General features: G+C 38.6%; 1 protein-coding gene and 2 pseudogenes across 1 annotated transcript in view; 1 reads left to right on the top strand and 2 right to left on the bottom strand.

Moving 5' to 3' along the window:
• Window positions 1–228: 228 nt before the first annotated feature.
• Window positions 229–985, bottom strand: LOC138037244 (52 kDa repressor of the inhibitor of the protein kinase-like; annotated as a pseudogene).
• Window positions 986–3,608: 2,623 nt separating this feature from the next.
• Window positions 3,609–6,070, bottom strand: LOC138037243 (uncharacterized; annotated as a pseudogene).
• A 6,630-nt stretch (window positions 6,071–12,700) lies between these two features.
• LOC138020434 (uncharacterized) overlaps window positions 12,701–21,649 on the top strand; it is a 21,173-nt gene continuing 12,224 nt past the window's right edge. The window contains exon 1 of the mRNA XM_068867424.1: window positions 12,701–13,046. Within this exon, the coding sequence (XP_068723525.1) occupies window positions 12,815–13,046 (232 nt within the window). The 5' untranslated portion in view covers window positions 12,701–12,814. The remainder of the gene's footprint in view (window positions 13,047–21,649) is intronic.

The following is a 21,649-nucleotide window of genomic DNA, read 5'->3' as shown; positions in this document are numbered from 1 at the left end:
AAATGCGCGAATCTTAAGTGCGAAATCCTAAAACAAGCATTTTGCGAGATCAGAAATGGTAAATGCAAATTGGAAATGTTTGTGAAAGTCGGCTTGTAATGCATTCTCAAAGTGTGATATCGAGAAACAATAGCGAAAACATTACTGACTTGAAACGTCCTTTGTTTCTTAGCTCCGCCCTGACAAGTTAATGAGCAAAGCAGAAGTCCCCAAGGGAGAAAGAGCGCGTAATATTTGACCAATGAGAACCATTTGAGTCATTCTTGGCCGCTAATTTACCTGATCTATGATTTTTATTGCTCTGGAAGTAAATGTCCGGAGAACTATAGGCATTCTGCGTGATGTGAGGAGGGAAGCTGACATCATTCGTCTTGGATGCATTGCCATGTACTTGTCGCACACCTGATTGCGATGGATGCGAACACTGTGGCAATGCATCGCAATCACGGCTAAGTCTGAAAGCCTTTCGGTAGTCATTGTGCTTCTAAGCCTCTTATGTAGCCTTCTTACACAGGAGAACGATCGCTTCGCTTCCGTGCTGCCTATAGGCAGTACAGCTAGAATCTTGAGCAGCTCCCGAACATTAGGGAAAACAAGTTTAATATCAGCACGTTTTGACAAAAGGCATCTTACAGAGACATTGTCTAACGCCTGCTGCTCACAATAACTGTTCCAACGAAAGAGTTCACTTTCAAAGGCTGATGAGATCGGCAGCAAGTGTTCCCACTTCCCTTGCAGTACCTTCGCAAGTTCTGCTGTTCTTTCAGATGACTTGGTAACGATTACTGTAGGAATGAGAGCACAAAGCTTATAGTGTGTCTGCTTTTCCCTGCTGAATCGGCATTCCAGTTCTGAGCAGATGACTTCCAGGAAAGGTATTGCCACCGCCCGCTTCCAGTGCAACTGACTTTGCTGGGGTGTTATCCCGGTTCCGCTGCCCACTGCACACACGTGGACGTTCTTTGGTAGATTGTACAAGATTGGAGCAGAAAACCACAGTGAATCAAAGTTTTGAAATTGCGCAACAAAGAATTTGGCTGTAAGAATCAAAACGAGGTTTTGCACGGATAAACGAGTTTATTTGTGACTTTTCTTGCTATATATTATTTCATTTGACTCTTAACAAAGAGATGGAAACAGACTTGTTTTCTTTTTCACTTTTAATAGCATTTTTTTATTTTTACTCTAAAAGGGGGGGGGGGGTTGGAATTCCTCCCAATCCACCCCCCCCCCCCTCCCCCCCCTGTATCTGTCCCTGACTTCGTTGAGTTAAAACCATAGCCAAATGAAAACCAGTGATTAAAAGTATGCAATCTTTAGGAATGGACAATTTTCGAGTGGCACATACCCGATTCCTCGCTTTCTATTCTGACAAGCCTTCTGGACATTCGCGATGGAGAAACGCAGGCGAAATGGCCAGGTAGGGCAAGTTCCACCACTCACCCCTAGACCGAAAATGAATGGCGGCCAAAACATTTAACACGATTCAGTGGCTGAAGAATGGAACTCACAGTGATATGCAGGAGAGCCAGTAAGTGTGAGCCACTTCGCATGTTTCGCCAAGTGGGTCAAAGGGGCTAACTGTGTTCCCTCGGATTTCCTATACAAAAAAAGGTCGATGATTCTAACCTGTATTATTTTAGATATAAAGGTTCAATTAAAATAACTAGTAACTTGGAAGCTTTGGGACGCACTCTTTTATCCGGAGCAATCGGTTGAATTTTGACAAAATTCCCATATTTTGCAAGCATCTCAGGTCCTTATGCGGTGCCGAAGGAAAATTGGTCAAAAAAAAAATTACAGAAGCGAATTTCTCCAAAACAGTTTCGTATTTGTGATATACCTATTTAAAGAAGACTACAGAAAAATTATGATCGAAATCTATTTTATGGGCAAAACTCGATATGAAATGGCTCTTAATTTCTACTTCTTATCCCTTATGTGTAGATATGCTATGTCTGTCACATGAATATGGCTTGGAATTTAACTAAGGGAACGCTTAACCGTGTACTATGATTCGCTTAAAAAGCTTCGGATCGAGCTGAGAAGCGAGATGATCGTTGAAAAGACAACAAGACGTTGACGAGAGTCATTATTATTGCAAAAATATCAAACTTTAGGCTTAAATGCCGATTACCGTTTTTCCCCAAACAAACCTTCATAAATTCAAACCGTTGTAACACAACACCTCCATATGCTGGAGGCGAGAGTACCGTTTCGCGTAATCAAATTTGGTCGTTATGTAATAGTAGATGTCGGCGGTAAACATGTCACGTTTCACGCGCTGAACGTTCGCATAAAGAACTACTCGCATCGTGAACTTGAACTGCCTGTGTTCAGAGAAGAAACTTTTCATGCGAGCGACGAACACGATTCTCGGGATTCGAAACATGGTTCGAACGATTGAATTGTTGTCTTGGGTAACATGTTGATGAGTACTTGGGTAACATGTTAGTGGGTACGTGCGTGCTGTGATGCTGCGTGCTGTTAAGCACGTATGCAAATTTACGTTTGTTTGCTTTTCTCTTCAAGTCGTTTAGTGTTCTAAAGGTCTCCAAAAGCACTATTCTTTTTTAATAGGAATAAAGGAGTGGGTTAGATGCAATCTTTGCTACATCGCAGATCGTAAAAGATCTGGCCAGGCGAAATGTCAACGTCGTTGTCATCCCTGGCGGACTTAAGATTTTGTTGCGCGAAAATACTTGGCTATGGGACGCACCCCAATTTTAGCACTAACTTGCTACCCAAAGACAGATTTTTCTTGAAAAAACCGTGCGCCTTATGACCGAATAACCAAATTCCAGTTGAAGTATGTAATTTGTTCAAGTAACAATAAATTGCGAATTGAAAATTGCTATCTTAGCAGCTGGCTACGCGGTACGCGGAAGATACTCAATTTGAGATGGACGGCTTTCGTCGAAGCTGGCTACGCGGTACGCAGTGAGATAATCAATTCAAGATGGAAGTCTATCTCAGAACCTGGCTACGCGGTTCGCAGAAGATAATCAGTTCAAGATGGAAGGCTACCTTAGCAGCTGGCTACGCGGTACGCAGTGAGATAATCAATTCAAGATGTAAGTCTTAGAAACTGGCTACGCGGTACGCGGTACGCGGAAGATAATCAAATTCTCGTGAAAAGTGTAGTTAATCAAACCGTAAAATGAAAGCTAAAATGTCAAAAGAGAGTTTAGGCTAATCACTGCAACAAGCGCTTAGGCTTAATCAGTAAACGAGTGCTATTTTCTTCACATGATCTCGGGAAAAATGTAGTTAACCGAACCGTAAAATTCACAATCGATCACTTCTTAATTCTCTAGTCACGCATACTCTTTTTTTTTTTTTTTTTTTTTTTTTTTTTTTTTTTTTTTTTGTAATAAAAACTAACGATAAAAAGTCACGACGTTTCGACCCCTCGGAGGTCATTTTCAAGTGAGAATAAAAGTTTTAAGAATTAGCATAAATATGTAAAAACTAGAATAAAAATGCGGCGAACGCCGAAATGTGATAAAAATATGTACAAAAGTGTAAAAAGTGCTAAAAATATATGGAGTAATGAACGGTAGCTAAAGAAAACAATAGACAAAAAATAATTAATTACAAGAACTGTTCTAAACAAATAATTTGGCGCGGATAGAGTCACACTGTTTGTTTAGCGATGGTTTCAGTTCTTTTATAAAAAACATTTCAAAAACAAGACAATCAAACTTGTTCTGGCACTTTCTCAGAATTCTAAAACTCTTTGCGATGTTGTTAGGTTCCAATGCATATTTCTCTCTCAGATGGTCGCCGATGGTTGCCCCTTTGTGCTCTTCAATGCGCTGGTGAAGGTGCCGGCAGGTATATCCGACATAACCTGCGTCGCACAGGTCACACTTGAATTGGTACACAACGCACTGTTGGCTTACAAGGGGTGGCTTCTCTTCACGGACCCGGATCTCTTCTTTGATCTTTTTGCTCGTGTAGACAGGGGTAATATCCGCACTGATCTTACGGCTTAGGTCGGCAAGTTGTCTCCGTACGGCGTTCGCAGATTTTTGGTCCTTGAAGGGCAACACGACTCTGATTGGGTCCCCACGCTGCTCATCAACGTGGGTGCGTGATTCCTCGGAAACTTTTGAATCAACGAAAAGGCGGATGGTGGACTGCACATGATCTTCAGGATAACACAGACGGGAAAAGATCTCTTTGAGGCGTTCACATTCCTCGTGAAAGGCCTTCCATGTAGACGAGAGCTTAAACGCACGGTTAAGCATGGTATTTATCAGTGACCGTTTATATCTCGCGTCAACGTGGCTGTGATAATGTAACAACAGTCCGGTGTCAGTTGGTTTTCGGTACACTGTTGAGTTCAGGTAGCATCCATTCCTGATTACGTTCATTCCAAGAAAGGGTAGTCTGCCATTTTCTTCGAGCTCCATTGTGAAATCAATAGAAGGGTGACTGTTGTTTAGTGTCGTTAAGAAATCTATAGCTGCTTCAACATCAGGCATTGCGCTAAGGGTGTCATCAACATAGCGCTTGTAAAAGGCGGGCATCTTGTTTTCTGTTTCCAGCTTTTCTCGATGTTACACATGAAGGCGTTTGCCATGAGAGGCCCCAGCGGCGAGCCCATTGCCACACCGTCCACTTGTTCGTACAAGTTTCCTTCAAACTGGAAAAGCTGATTTTTGGTGGCGATTCTTAACAGTTCTATCAGGGCCTGCTTCGTGATATTAAGATTGTGTTCTTTGTTGAACCAGTCGTTCTCAAAGGCTCTCTCTGCAATACCCTCAATGGTTTCGTCCACAGGACCATTAGTAAAGAGTGATGACACATCATACGACACCAAAACATCATGCTCTTTGATTTTCCTTTCACGGAGTTCGTCAGCAAAAACAAAAATGTCACCGACGGTATGGTCGTTGACGGACAAGGGCTTTAGCTTTTCGTCCAGCCACTTGGCAAGTTTATAATTGTATGTTCCTGTGGCAGATAAGATGGGACGCATGGCTAACTTCTTCTTGTGGGTTTTAGGAAGACCGTACAGATGTGCGAGCCTGGAACCCTTTTGGACTACTGAGTCGGCGATGTTTTTGGGTAGGATCTTTTGTACAGTCGACGTTAACTCCTTCTCCTTTTGGAGTAATGGATGGTAAAATTTCGGAGGTCTACCTCGTGTTCTTGGTCTCTCAAGGCTTACTGGTGCAAATTTTTCTTCGTCATTAATGGATGATTCTTTCAACAGACGTACGTAGTCAGATTTATCCATAATAACCACGCCTGAGCCTTTATCCGGCTTTGTGATAACAATGTCATCCCTCTTCTTAAGTTGACTTATTGCTCTCAGCATTGCTTTCGGTGGTGTTGGACCTTTACGTTCGCTGTAATTGAGTGCAATAGATCGCAGTGTTGCAGCTGCTAGTTCTCTCTCGTTGCTGTCTTCGAGTTTCGGTTCTAGTTTCCAGTAAGCCTTCTCAAACGTTGCATGGATTTCTCTTGATGATATTCGCTGTGGCAGTGCAAAGTTTAGCCCTCTACACAACACCAACTTTTGGAAGAAGGATAGCCTGTACGAAGATATGTTCTTAATGTGCTCATCAATGTTCGTGTCGGCGTTCAGAAGTCGTGCGATCTTTTTAGTGTGAACGCTCATCTGTTGTTGATACTGCTCATTGCGAAGGAAGACAATCGTTTTGAGAATGCAGATGAAGCGAAGAGGCGAGCATTCTTCTTGGATTTCTCGGTAAACTTCTCTGATTTCTCTTCTTAGCTCTGGTAGTTGCTTGGTTTTCTGGCGAAGCTCTTCACTGACGACATTCTGCTCAAACGCTGCTGATGATCGACTCCATTTCTCAGATTTAGTCTTGTCAACTCTCGCAAATGTAGGTGTCAGGTCAAAGTTTTGACATAGTTTTAAAAATTCAACTGCGGTCTCCAAGTTTACTTGTTTTATGCTGCACTGCTCAAGTCTCCTGAACAAGTGGAGCTGGTTATCGCGTTTCAAAATCTTAATCAGAAGTCTTTTAGATATAGATTTTGTAATAAAAACTAACGATAAAAAGTCACGACGTTTCGACCCCTCGGAGGTCATTTTCAAGTGAGAATAAAAGTTTTAAGAATTAGCATAAATATGTAAAAACTAGAATAAAAATGCGGCGAACGCCGAAATGTGATAAAAATATGTACAAAAGTGTAAAAAGTGCTAAAAATATATGGAGTAATGAACGGTAGCTAGAGAAAACAATAGACAAAAAACAAAAAATAATTAATTACAAGAACTGTTCTAAACAAATAATTTGGCGCGGATAGAGTCACACTGTTTGTTTAGCGATGGTTTCAGTTCTTTTATAAAAAACATTTCAAAAACAAGACAATCACACTTGTTCTGGCACTTTCTCAGAATTCTAAAACTCTTTGCGATGTTGTTAGGTTCCAATGCATGTTTCTCTCTCAGATGGTCGCCGATGGTTGCCCCTTTGTGCTCTTCAATGCGCTGGTGAAGGTGCCGGCAGGTATATCCGACATAATCTGCGTCGCACAGGTCACACTTGAATTGGTACACAACGCACTGTTGGCTTACAAGGGGTGGCTTCTCTTCACGGACCCGGATCTCTTCTTTGATCTTTTTGCTCGTGTAGACAGGGGTAATATCCGCACTGATCTTACGGCTTAGGTCGGCAAGTTGTCTCCGTACGGCGTTCGCAGATTTTTGGTCCTTGAAGGGCAACACGACTCTGATTGGGTCCCCACGCTGCTCATCAACGTGGGTGCGTGATTCCTCGGAAACTTTTGAATCAACGAAAAGGCGGATGGTGGACTGCACATGATCTTCAGGATAACACAGACGGGAAAAGATCTCCTTGAGGCGTTCACATTCCGCATTCACGCATACTCTTTTGAATAAATAAATTACATATCTCAACTTGAATTTATTAGTTTCGGCGTACCACGTAGCCAGCTACGCAGAACTTTATTCGAGTGGCGGGGTATTCTGCAGTTAAGCCTTGTAGGTTCCTGGTTATGGGCTCCCGTCTTCCTATAATTATGTCTAAGTACATTGGAATGATCATACCTTCAGTATCGTGTTTTGCCGCATTCCGTACGTCATTGCTCGCCTTCCTTTGAGAAGTCCCACTTCCCATCTTGTGATCTACAGTGACGTATGATCGCCAGACTAATAACTAATAACAAATAACACTGATGAAAAATCAACGTACAGCTTCAAATCGCAGAGGATTGAAGTGATCGAAATTTCAGGTGTATTAAAGCAGTTGTAAAATTCACACACTCAACGACATGCATCAAGAGTTTCATGCTTCCGGGTGAAACACTTTTCCCATCAAACACCGCGGTAAAACGCACTGCGCATGAGTACAAATTTAAGCTTCCGGTCCATACGCATTTCCGGTTACGTATTTAAACATAAAATTCCGTACTGCGAAGTTTGAAAACAAAAAGTAAGAGTTAGCATAAGAAAGTGGGAGAAAGGTTTGTCTCGTTGAAAAGTTTATTTTTCATTTAAGTTTCAAGCGCTTGCACCAAGGGGTTTGGTGTTTGCACCAGCAACGAAATATGAGAAAATTTCGGGCGCGTTCGCGCTCGACATGAGCAATTTTTTTTTCGTAGTTCTCCTTGTTGCGTTGGTTTGGTTGTGCGGCTCACCCGCAAAAAAGTGTGGGAAAGCCAACAAAAGCAGCCGTAAATGTGCCGGCAAAAATATTTTTTGTCAGAAGATTTAGCCAGAGCTGCCGAACTCCATGTGGGTTCAATAAACAGTTTGCCGTCTCCATTGGGACGAAATACGGAGGAGCAACAACAGGTGCTCGGTTCTTTCTTCAAAAGGTACTTATAAAATTATCTCGTACTATTTTGGAGTGTCATTTGCATTTAATGTACCTCACATTTTTATTTTACTCTTCTTGAATACAGTACAGTGCGGACAATTACTTCACTAAAATTCGTTGTTGGGGTGCGGGTAGCAAAAGGCCACCTAAGGGGGTTCAGTCTAAAATTGGTATATTTTGGAAAGAAAAAAGGAAGTCACGGAAGCTGGGAAATATTATTTTGAAAAATTAATTGCCAAACGAATTTAAGGAAAAATAATAACTTTATAGACTGCAAAACAAGCACTTTATGCCACTTGACAAACTAATTTTTTTTAAGACCAAACCCATAAAATTGTACCAATAATTTTGTCAAAAATTTTGTCAAAAATTAATGCCATTTTCACAAGTGACTATTGAAATTCAGTAGTACTCCAATGTTGTCTCCACATTGAGGATTCAGGTAGAGGGGTGTCCAGGAATCCTATGATACCGACGTTTTCAAAAATTTCACCAAAAATGAACCTACTCCATTTTTCATTTAGTGGGGGGAAGATGCGTTTTGGACATCCAATTTTCAGTCTCTGGATACCAACAAACTAATCACTAATATGTCTATTTTTTATCATTTTTTTTAGATCTTGCAATTTACTCGCTCACCAATTTTAAGACTACACAAGAACTTGAAAGCAGCAACACAGCAGTGGTGAAGGTCTCCAAAAAGTTCACAACCATTTCCAATTGCTGTTCCAAAGACTTAAATTTCTACTAGCAGGGAGGATTTTACTGTAAAAAAAAATTACTACAGCTACTAACACACGTTCATCACATTGTAGTGGGTTAATGTGACAACAACAAGGACAATCAATCAAGAATAATTATTGATTTTATCTTCTAGCAATAAAAAGGAATTATTACTTTTAATTGCTGGAAGATAAAAAAACAGCAGGAGGATATAAAAGGAGGATATCAAATAATGTATCTTGAAAGATAAGAAAACTTGTTGAAGCGGATTCAGTGCCATCCTACAAAACTTTTCAGAAATTTCAACTTGGCCTAATAAATACTTCCAGTACAATAAATTATTGAACCTCTCTTTGTGGACTCGGGTAGCTTCTCAGCTGCTTCAAGAAATTTTTAATCCGCCCTTCCATCAGATTTAACTTTTAAAAAACTGATAACTTCATATTTCTGTAGTAATAATTCTTCAAGCATGTTGAACAAGAGCATACTAACCTACATTTGAAAGGGGCATAATCCCACAATGCATTTTTCTGGATAAGACTTTACAGAAATAATTCCTGTTACCTTTCCATATGGACAAAATACTTTAACTAATAATAATATTTTAGATATAACAAGTGTGCTGAATTTTTAGCGATTGCTTTTAATAATACTTATCTTTCCTACCATTCCCAAGGATGAATAAATTACGTTGAATACAGTAAGTGGTCACTGGTGAAGTAAACAAACTGCCCCAAGGAGACTCCCTTACAAAAATGACAGGAGTTTTTGTTGTACCTTTTTGCGGCAAAATTTGGGGATTTGTAGTGCTTGCAATGCTATGATCAATATCTGGAACTGTACATAGCAGAATTTGGTACGCCAGCAAATAACTTTTACTTCTGAATTATAAAATGCCAGTCATTTGTCACTTTAGAACTGGTTCCTTTGTAGCCGGGTTAAGATTTCGTTCGCCTATGTCCACTAAACAAGACTCTGTTACCTTCAAGGGTTGTTTTAAAAAAATTTCCAAGTACCCTGTCATTTTCAGAGGGAAGACCCCTCCTGAGCAAATTGCATCCTTATGTTTGGGTTCCCATTGATTTCATGATAAAAGCAACATTGTCCTAAAATAAAATTTAAATACCATTATAGTCTTTTTAACCTAACTTTTTTGCACAGTTTACTCCTTGAGCCACCAGCTTCAACTTTGATACTTTTGAGCAGTTATAGTAATGGTGGAGGTTATTTGGTTCCGCTAAAGAATAAGAAAATCAAAGTAATAATAGCACTTTATAATATTATGTTCCACTAATGAGCTGTACAGCTAAGGTCTGTCAAATTTCCATCTGAGTAACCTGACAGCTCTTACAGTACTTCTCAATGTAAACAAAAGGAATCTTGTGGACTTGAACAGTCCCAAACAGAAATGCTGTGTATTCCAAATATGGTCACATGAACTCTTCAAGGTTTGCCTGCTTCCAGAACTTCAAATCCATGAATAGTTCGAATATTTTTCCTGGGCTCCTTTAAATTGTGTACACTTTTTAATGGTTTGCCTTTAAACCTAATATTCACAATCTAATACAAATACCACTGAGGCTGACAAGACAACAATATCCTTTATTTAAACAAAACCAATATTAAAGAAATAATACATGCTTGTGGGGTTGTGTGCTAACTATAATCAAGATGCACTACAGGAAATAAAAACTTAAAACTAACTATGTAAGAGACATAGGATATGAAGAATAAATTAATAACTATCCAAAGATCATATTGTAAATATTATAACAGGTTGATTGACAAGTCCTAAATGCTCAAAATAGTAGAGCATAAAATTATTTGAAGTCCAGCAGGACCCAAGACGAGAAGTTATGATAAAAGCTTTAAACTTTTTTCTAAAATATTTTACTACTATCAAACCCAACGAGACCTTATGCATGGGATTGTCACTGTTTCTAGCTGCAGCTCCAAATCACGTAATATATTAATAAATTTTGTCATCTAAGAAAAGAACAACATGTGGGGTGTAACCAAAAACGTCCATGGTAATAATGTAATTCTTCATTTCAGGAACTTGTAACTATCCACTGTCAACCATCACATGACTCAAAACAGATTAACTTGATCCGACAACACATGACAGTCCCCTAAAACCAAATTACATCATTAATGCTTCCAAAAAACAATAGTCTAATAAAAAAATGATTTGTTACACGCAAAGAGCCACGAATCTGAATCTATAGATATCTATATATACATGTAGCTGTAGTAATGTACCCACACTTCAGTTCTTCCAAACATTATTTTAACTAACACATGGATTGTGGCAGGGTCAAAAACGTGCCTTAAACACAAATTAATTGCAAATCCATAACTTGGTAACTATTTTAACGGACAAAATAATGAAATAGACGTCGACATGGATCGGTGAGTTGTGACCCCGGGGTTGTGACTGCTAAGAAGTATAATAACTTAAAGATATAATTTAACAAGAAAAGAGAATATAATAACCTTAAAAGCAGCTATTTAAAATATTTGATGTTAGGGTTACGTTCCCAATGACACAGTCACACTCAAAATCAAATTCACATCTGATCGAATCATTGATCATTCATGTTATGTTGAGGTGCCGATCGTAAGGAGTAACGCAGAAAAAAATAACCTTCACGTTGCACAATATTGCCATTTCCCTGCCACAAGCCAATTCACACATGAACAGAAACCTTGGGAATCCTTCTTTCTGCACATTACGGTAACTTTTTGTACCCGATGGCAACTAACTTTCTACATTAAAAATTGCGTAAAAAACTTACCTGTTTCGCAGCTCTTTTCCCACGAAATAAAATTTTCCAGGAGCAAGTTTTCCGAGGATACTCGTTGGATTGGACTTGCAAACGTTTTACACAACATAGACGTTCTCAAAGAATACATTCTATTTGAAACTTGCGTTCAAACTAGCCTTGATCGCTCTAAAAAGAACGTAAACCAACAAGGTACCGATTCTCAAACGGCAGCCATATAGCGCGACTCATGCGGAGACATTTTCGCCAGTGAAGCAAACCGGAAATGCGGAAGAGCACGCATGCGCGAACGTTTTGCCGCGGTGAGCTGCCGCGGTGTTTTTCCCATCACGTTTTCCTGAAAAGTGAGCAACCTGGGACTGGTTAGGAAAGCCGGCAAACTTCAAAAGAGTCTCAAAAGAGTATGTTATTGAATGTTATAATAAAGTTTCTATATAACGCGCGCTCTCATTGGTTTAAACAGCGTGCTTTATGAGAGTACAAAGCACGGAACAAACGAAAGCTCACGCCATCATCCGCAGAAACGCCAGATGAATTTCCGAATTTTACCTTGGGTATTATTGAAGCTGTCAGTTAAAGGCTTGCTCAGATATTCTGTCAAGTGCTTTGGATGGAAGACCTCAACCGTCGCCCGGTCCAGCAGTTCTTTCAAGCTCAGAAAGTCCTCACGCTGGAGTTCTTCATTTACAAAATTCCCAACAGGTTTTCAGATTCCAGCCGCAAGCAATGAACAGTTTGTTTTCCAGTTGTCACGTCGGAAACGTGCAGGTTTTCATGGGCAACAATTCGGCCGGTTTTCACTGAACTTAATCATTTAGATCCTCTTTTTTGCTGTTTTTTACGGACTGAAACCGAACATTGAGGCACTTGTTTTTCCAGAAATTCGAATTTCGTGTAATTTCTGTCAAGCCACTTTCCAGTTGATTGATGTTTTGACAAGCCTTTGTTTCATTAACCAATCAAATAATCTTAAACATTCTTACAAGCGCTCTGATTGGTCCAAAGTAGCGTGCTTTATCAGAGTATAAAGCACTGTGCTGACGACATCTCAGTTCGCCACAAGCAGCGCGCGCTTTGAAAATAAAGTAGAATTTTTGAAGAAAATTACTTGTTTTTTATCATAAAACAAATAAAGAAGCCTTGACTGTGCTCTGTTCTGTTGTAAAGCACTTAGGAAGCGGCTAGAGCACTCAAGAAGTAGGGAGAAACACTCGCCGATCGGCTGGTGTTTCCCCCTACACTTGTTTCATGCTCTAGCCGCTTCCTGGGTGCTTTACAACAGAACAGAGCACAGTCAAGGCTTCTTTATTTGTTAATTATTGTTCGACTTCTTCGCTTGTCACGTGACAATGGCCGTGCACACGAATTTCAAAATGGCGTCTAGTTACCGAGTGTAAGTGTCTGACGTGTTTCACTGTAGTTTTTTTCTGATTTAAACGATCTGATCGCTCTAATTTTAAAGAAGAGAGTTGTAACTAGGAAATGCCAGGCGACAAGTGTTCGGTTTTTGGTTGGGGGTCGTGTAGCAGAACAAAAGGGATCAGAATTTGGAAGGAGCCTTTGGCAAAGGACGAAGCCCACAGGAGATGGCGAGAAGAGTGGCTTGGGGAAATAAAAAAGACGAGAGATATGGACGCCGATTTCAGGGAGCAGATAAAGAAGGACAGAGTGTATACCTGCGAAAAGCACGTTGCACCAGAAGATATCGAAATATGTGAGTAGCAGCTTGTGAGTTTGTTGTTTTTCTTGTGTTTACATGTTCGAGGCTTGTTTCTATGCCCACGAATTCATCTTGGTTTTAAAAAATAAATAAGTAAATAAATAGGTCTTTATTGTTTTTTAAGCAAAAATACATGCTAAAACAAGAACAGTTACATTAAAAATAGCCAAAAAAATTAATTAGAATTACAAGGCTATCGACATTACATTAAATAGCTACTCTATATTTGAAAAAAAGACTGTTAACACAACTATTTTTAAAACGCTGGGTATTAACCCAAGGGAGATGACCACTAGGAACTCGGAGGCGCGCTGAGCTTTCTTACATATTGCGGACAGAAGGGTACCCAGCGTGACCCTACTACCGGAGATCTTCTTGAATAGCAAGGGATCAACCTCTTCTAATACGCCATATATGTCAATTCGGTACAAAACATATTTTCGTTTAAAGCAGCGTTGTAGAAAATTCTGAACCGTCATTAATTCAGGTATCAAGGAGGTGTATACGGATAGACTACGTTAATTTGGGTAGAACAATTGACCTAAAAACGTAATCTACGTCTGGTTGTTGGTATCCCTCTTTACGTAAACATCTTATCACATAAAGACACTTGTTGGCCTCCTGCAGCTTAACCTTAATATGCTCGTTAAATCTATGATTACTTTGTAAAGTAACCCCTAACACTTTTAAACAAGAAACTTCCGTTATAATTTGTTCACAGGGTCTATATCATGAGCAACCTTCTTACAAAGTATTAGTTCATTACATTTTTTAGGTTTACATGCCATGGCATTATCTTGGGTCCAACTGAAAAACTGATTGCGATGGGTTTATATTTATGCGAACCTTTTGCCCTTTTCTTACAGTTATATCTGCGAAAATGACAAAGAAGAAACCGAGATTTGGTGCATTGCCTAAATTAAATATGCCAAAATAAAAAGCCACCAATCTACCAAACCGGCACCTCGAACAACACGAACCTCAGTGGTGCAAGAAACAGACCTATCGTGTGTAAACCATGGCTACTACAAGCCCTTTCTTGACTTGTGTCAGTGAATAAAATCGCTAAAAACCCTAGATGAGTGGACTTAAAAATTGCTGCCAGATCGACTAATCGTAAAGAAAGCGCAAGCTGCCACATCGAAAGAAACATAAATCAAATGCGATAACAGACACCAAAAGTGTATTACATGATTATAAAATATTTGATGTACCATGTCATGCTCTGATTGGCCGAAGACCACTGGTGCAAAGGGTAATCATTCAAACAGTTAACCAACAGTCATGTATTTTGCGAACAAAAAAATACTTAACTTTTGAAAACCTGGTCATGAGCCACCGTAAGTTCTACATTGTAAAAAGCAAGAAATATCTTCTGAAAGGAATAAAAATAGCTGTTTGTTTCTCCATCCTCTTGTGGGAGGTGGAGAGCACACAAGGACCAAGAGAAACATGACCAAGAAAGACTTACTATGCTCGTGTTTCTATGCTTGCTTCAGCCATGCTCTCCATTTCCCATGTTTTAACATCCTTGTCCCCAGAGCCTCCGTTTCTTTTGGTCACGTGGTCGGAGAAACGAAGGGCTCTGGTAGCAGCCATTACCGGATGTCCGTAAATCATGGACATCTGGTAACGCATGCGTAAATTTGGCCTTCACATCTGCTCATGCTCAGAAACTAATCCTGAGGGAGAGGAGAGAGGAGGAGAGTGTATCCTGAATTTTCACTTCGTTGAAGATAGATGATTTAGAGTTAAAAAGAGAATACAAAGCGGCCTTGAAGGCCGTCGCCGCTTCAAACACGATTCCAAGCTTGTCTAATATTTCGTTGTTTCGTAGTTTCGTTGTGCATTTTGTTGTGGACCATCTAGAAAGAGTCAGGGATCGATAGCTATTATTTTTGCTGTTTCTTTTCATATTCAAGCAAAGTAATCAGGATACTACGTGCCATGTAGCACGTCTATCGATGCACGGTAAAATTTGTTCACGGACACATAGAAGCGTTAATTAGCCGTCGAAATTGCACTGACCAGAGGATTTAAATATAACGGCAGGTACAAAACACAGGTCACAGGTCATTGTTTTACCACTACAGAAAGTATGCTAAACATTCATAAAAGCTAACCTTCGTAAAAACCCTTTTTAGGCCTAATTAGGCTTAGGGTTACCGGTAGCTTTTATGTATGTTTAGGATACTTTTCTTTAGGCCGAAGGTTAGCTTTTATGAATGTTTAGGATACTTTCTGTATTGGTAAAACAGTGACCTGTGACCTGTGTTTTGTACCTGCCGCAAATATAAGCCGTGCTGATAGATGAAGGGAAAATTTCCTATATTGGTAAGAACTATTGGGGTAAAGGTAAAGTCTTCTTACGAGCCTAGAAGGCCCATCAGGCCGGCGCTTATCTCCGGTTTCTGTAGCATGAAGCGACTACGAGTATTTCTACTCCCCCCTGGATGGGATGCCAGTCCATCGCAGGGTTACCCCCAGCATTACGCCGGTACCCATTTATACACCTGGGTGGAGAGAGGCACCGTGGGAGTAAAGTGTCTCGCCCAAGAACACAACACAACCCTGGTGAAAATCCTCAAAGGATCTTTAAAGATCTTCAAAGATCTTCAAAGACCTGACAAAGATCTTTAAAGATGAAGATCTTCACAGGATCCTTGAAGGATCTTTAAAGGATCTTCAAAGATTTTCTAACATTGAGGACTCTTGGGATACTTCATCAAGATCCTTGAGGAAATTATCAGGATCTCGCAAAGATCTTACCAAGATCCACACACAAAATCTTGGAAAGATCCTCAAAAGGATCCTTAAAGATCCTCAAAGGGTGACTGAGGATCTTACAAGGATCTTACAAGGATCCTTGAAAGGATCTTAATAAAATCTTTGACAGGATCCTTAAAGATCATACTAGGATCTTTTGAGGATCTTTGAAGGATCCTTATAGTGATCTTGAAAGAAACTTGAAAAGGATCCTCAAAAGATCCTCAAGGATTGTACGAGGATCCTTTAAGGATCCTAAAAGGAGCTTCAGAGGTATCTTGAAAAGATCTTTATCGGGATCCTTAAAGATCCTATGAGGATCCTTCAAGGATCTTAAAAGGATCCTTAAAGTGATCTTGAAAGGATGTTTGTTATGACCCTTGAAAGATCCTATGAGGATCCTTTAAGGATCTTAAAAGGATCCTTATAGTGATCTTAAAAGGAACTTTATTAGGATCCTTGAAAGAACCTATGAGGATCCTTCAGGGATCTTAAAAGGAACCTTAAAGTGATCTTGAAAGGATCTCTGTTAGGATCCTTGAAAGATCCTATGAGGATCTTTAAAGGATCTAAAAAGGATCTTTAGAGTAATCTTGATCCTTCAAGGATAAGGATCTTATAAGGACCTTTATAGGAGTGTATAAAATCCCTAAAGATCCTATAAGGTATTACGTACATGTACCCTCAAGTATCGTTAAGGCACCAAACTTTGAACATAAAAATAATCACGCTGTACACGAATCAATTAAAAAGAAAACTTTTATTCTGATGTAAATCCATTGATTGTCGGAAATATCAGTAACAGATTACCTTGTTTGATGAACTCGTAATAGCTGCAGGCCGGGCCAGAAGCAATATGAAACAATATACTCTCGAAATATCAAAGAATTCGTGTCAGCACGTAATCCTTTAAAAAAATATCAGGGCTAAAATACAGAATTCAGGGCCACATCTAGAGACTTTAGTGACGAATCGGCTCGATCAGTATCTTTTCACATTCCTTTAAGGGTTAATTCAATGAGTCTGCTATGACTTTTGCTCAATTTTTCTTTAAAATACAGTCAGATGAATCGGAGGGTTGTAATCCTCCGCCATCTTGGATAACACGCGAGAGATAAGACTGGAAACTAGTCAGCCATTTTCTTTTTGGTCAGCAGTCACCAACGATGGCTCCTCTTACAGTTCGGCGGTTTTATTCTAAGTTTGAATCAACGAGCATAAATCTTATGATTCATGATTGTTTTACCCTATAAATACTGATTCAAAACGAGGAAATGCGTACAGCAATCCAAGTACAAAGGTAGGCGCTACTTATAAGTAGATAATATTTGAGTTGATGCCTTATTGTCCTTAAAAATGACGATAGACTAATTCGGCTAACTCAACCAATTCAAATCTCTCGGGGTTAAGATTCTTTGTGTTTAATTTGCATGACAATGAAGCATTCACATTTAAAATTATATGGAAATACTGGAAAAAAACGTTTTATTCCGAAAAGATTTTAATTACGTACAACATTCAGTTAGCCGAAATTCGAACTTTTCAAACTTCAAGTCCCAAAATAATTTGACATGTAGAGGCAAGGATTATAATTCGCCTTGCTTGCTATAATACTGTAAAAAATAGGTAAATCTTTGACGAGATTACTTAATAAGGTTTACATCAAAAGAGTGGTTGTTGCAAATTATATGATTGGCAAAGGATCCTTTCGATTCTCTGTAAATGCTACGTGTCTGAGGTTCATAGCAATTTTCAAATTAAAGGTTAGGTGATGCACATTTATTTCCACTTCCACGGTATCACTTGCGAGTACATGCGGAATTCATGATAATCAATATGAGTAATTTGCCCTTATGGTTTTGTTTTACTTTCAGGATGCATATGCATAACTGCAAAATATAGGCCACTTGCACTAAGAGGTCACGTGACCATTGTTTCCTTTAAACAATGAGTTGGAATCTTGCTAATGCAAAAAATTGACAGAGCACATAAAAATTAGCCTACACCCGAAATTTGAGAAGAAACGCATTTAAGGAAGATATTTTATGGCACTTTGATTTTTCAACAAAGCAGTATGATTTGTATTGGCCGCCATGTTGGAGGGCATACTCTTGCCCTCCAATATGGCGGCCAAAACTACTTTTTGCTTATATCTTGTTAAACGTTTAATAGTTACGCTCAGATGTGCTGTAAACGTTAGCACATAATTTTTTCAACACCCTCCTTGAAGTTTAAGTGCAAAGCTTGTGTTCAGAAAGAAGTAATTCATAATTTTAAAAATCACATTTCGGTCACGTGACCAGCGAGGAACTTACTCATTTTAAGAAAATGGTGCGGGTTTGAAAAACCAAATCACTATTATTATGTTTAAGATATGACCCACTAATCGTTTTTCGAAGGCAAAATCATATAGCTTTCATTTTCATGAAAACCATGTCACATGACCTCTTAGTGCAAATGGCCTATTCAGAAACAGTTCTCAAAAAGCAGCCTCAGCCGACAATAGCACCAAATACTGAGTGAAGAAAAAAATTAGTAATAAAAAGATAGATAAAATAAAATAAATACAAATGTGTTAGGTAAACTCAAACGTTATTGTTGTAGTACATGTACTTGTACTTGTAATGTTTCTCTTTTGCTGTTTCTCTAGGCTGCAATTTAAGGTTTTTGTCTTATTTTTAAGAAACATTTTCTCAATAAAAATGGCTGAAAATATTTTGAATATTCCCAGCCATATCTTTGATATTTGATAAATGAGTATTTGATAAAAACTGTATGAGTATCTATATTTTATCTCTATTGTTTCTATCGTTATTAATATACATTCAAGTCATATTATAGGTAATTTTAAGAAATTGGTTTACTGTATGCAGCTAGACTTTTAATTTATAATGGATAACCATGTGACCAAATAACTTCAAAAGCTACTATGATTGTCAGTTGAATAAGATGTGAGCAAAGTTGTCACAGAGTTTCAATGTTAAAACAACAATGTTGTCAAAGGCAACTTGATCCACATCAAGTCTGTGAAAAACAATAGTCAATGCGTCATTTGTTCAGGTTTGTTAGATTTTTATTGTATTCTTCCCATCCCTTTGACCCAGGAGTTAGTGTACATTTTTGGATAACAAGCCAGGGGGATAAGCCTTACCAAACTTCACTTGCATCTTACTCAAGTGAGAATCGTAGTGTGTGGCTGTTTTTCATTCAGTTCAATAAAGAATGCTAGCAAATAAAGTTGGATATTGATTTCCCATGATTCATAGTTGTTATTTTACTTCAATCATACTTAGCATTATAACATAAATAGTTTACAGACAAATGAAGCATTTTATGTATTGAAGTTTCTCTTTGACAGAAAGAAAGCTTGTGTTTCCAGGGGTTTAAATAAAAGATTTTTTTACATCAAACTGCAGTCCGATAAATGCAATTCAGTGTGAGAAGGTGGACAATAAAATTAATAATCTTGCATAAGTTCCTGTAAAGTCCTAAATGATATTTAAACATAAACATCTTCAAGGATCTTGCACATGATCTAGGCAAGGGTTTTTGAAGATCCTCAAGGATCTTGCACCAGATCTTTGAAGATCCTTAAGGATCTTGGATATGGTTTTTGAAGATCCCCAAGGATCTTTGGTTGGTTCCTTCAACGTCCTCAAGGATCTTTGATGATCTTCAAAGATCTTGGTAAGGATCTTTAAAAGTCCTTGAGGATCTTGCACAGGATCTTGGACAGGATCTTCGAAGATCCTCAAGGATCTTGGACAGGATCTTCGAAGATCCTCAAGGATCCTTGAAGATCTTGGCAAGGATCTTTGAGGATCTTGGCAAGAAAAGCTAAGATCTTTAAGGATCTTCAAGGATCCTAGGTAGGATCCTTGAGGATTTGAGAAAAGATCCTTAGAAAGATCCTCAAAAAGATCTTTGAGGAGTCTTTAAGGATCTTCAAAGATCCTTCAAAGATTTTCACCAGGGAATGTCCCCGGCCAGACCCCGAACCCAGACCACTCGATCCGGAGTTGAGCGCACTAACCATGAGGCCACTGCGCCTCCCATAGTCTAACCATTTACGGATGTTATTACAAAGGCATCACTTTCTCCTCAGTTATTTTAAGATCCTGAGTGTTCGAAGGGGGTTCGAACACTCAGGTTCACGGGTTCGAACACGCGACCTCCTGCATGACAGCCCGATGCTCAACTAACTGAGCCACTGGTGCTAAGAACTATTGACTTCCTGGTTATATACATAGGTTTGTAAGGAGCAGTAGAATAAAAATCTGTTGAACTCAGGAATGTTTTGTTGTATTGGAGATTTGCTCATCTTTCCTTGCAAGGATGTAATAAAGGTGCTCACTTTCTATTCTATATTTTTTTACAAAAAGGGTATTTTAACAATCAACAGATCATTAAACTGTCAAATTAAAAATCAATCAATCAACTTTATTTGTGCATTATATACAGAATTAATTTACATCAGTATTATAATGAAATAAATATGAGAAGAGAATCATATTTTCATACGGCTATAGAAAGAATAAAAATTATGTGGTAGTAACCAGGGTCTAGGGTAGCAATTAGCTTTTGAAGTGGTTACTACCACGTTAAGGTAAACGCAGAGAAAAAAAATAAAAGTCATATCCCAGTTTTTATCGAGTGGTTATATATGTGTGCTGGGGGCTTCCATAATGGCTCTGCAGCAATTTTATTAGCTTATTTGGAACATCTAATGATGATTTTTGTACATTCAGGCTTGAGAAAAGCCTGCTCACCTGAACTTCTGTCACTGGAGGCATTACATTTAACTAAATATACAGTAGGGTTGTTCCCACCATTTTGTCTCTCACTCCCCACTGGTTTTGTTGATAAAATTTTTTTTGTTCATTTAATTTATACCTTTCAACCAGCTTATATAAAGCTTAATCTTTTGGGTGCTTTCAACAACAACAACAACAACAACAACAACAAGAAATAATTTATTTCAGTATTCCCATATGAGTACATGGTATTACCAAAAATATAATACAGCTCAAATAATGTAACTATAAAATAAGTATTTGGCATTGGTATACATGTAGGGGTGCCTGATGCGAAGAGAGTGATTCATATTGGTATGCCACAATATACATGGATGAATGAACAAAATGAATGGGAAATAATGCTTTTACAATTCGCGTTACTTTATGGTAATAAGGCTCTTTAGCCTGATATACAACCATGTACAACAACAAATCCCCAATGCATACTTTCTACTTCTTGTGGTTGATTAGAACATCAACCAAGTAGCTTTACTATTAACGATGGTTCTATCTCCATCTCCTTTTTTTTCAGTATTATTTATTGAACTGCAAGAACAACATTCCTATTTGAATTATCCATATAGGGTCATCCTTCCTGAAATTTATGTAGCACTGTTTTGGTCTGAAAATTAACAAAGAATAGTAAATAATGGTAGGAAATAAATAATCTTTCAAAGGCTAATAAAACGATTATGATATTTTTGTTATGACAGTATCAATGTAACTTTGTGCACCTGTTATGTCTGATTTGTTTCCAGTAGAGATTCCACATTACTTTTGGAAACCCACAAGTCTGATTAATTCACTCATCAATTATATGAATAACTGTCTCTATACTTGTTCACAGTTACTTGAATGGTTGATAAATTATTTTTATCTACTGATTTTGTTTGTTTTTGTGATGGAATAAAGTTTCGTTAGTTGCAGCAGAGTTAGTAAAGGGGAACTACATGTAGAGGGAACTACATGTATGCGTATTCTCTTGACAGTTTCGTTCTTAGTTTTGTATTTTCACATGCTTATGCTGATGTACCA

This window comes from Montipora capricornis, chromosome 2 (assembly GCF_036669925.1).
Source record: "Montipora capricornis isolate CH-2021 chromosome 2, ASM3666992v2, whole genome shotgun sequence".
Classification (NCBI taxonomy): Eukaryota; Metazoa; Cnidaria; class Anthozoa; order Scleractinia; family Acroporidae; genus Montipora; species Montipora capricornis.
This window is presented reverse-complemented; position numbering and strand designations above follow the sequence as displayed.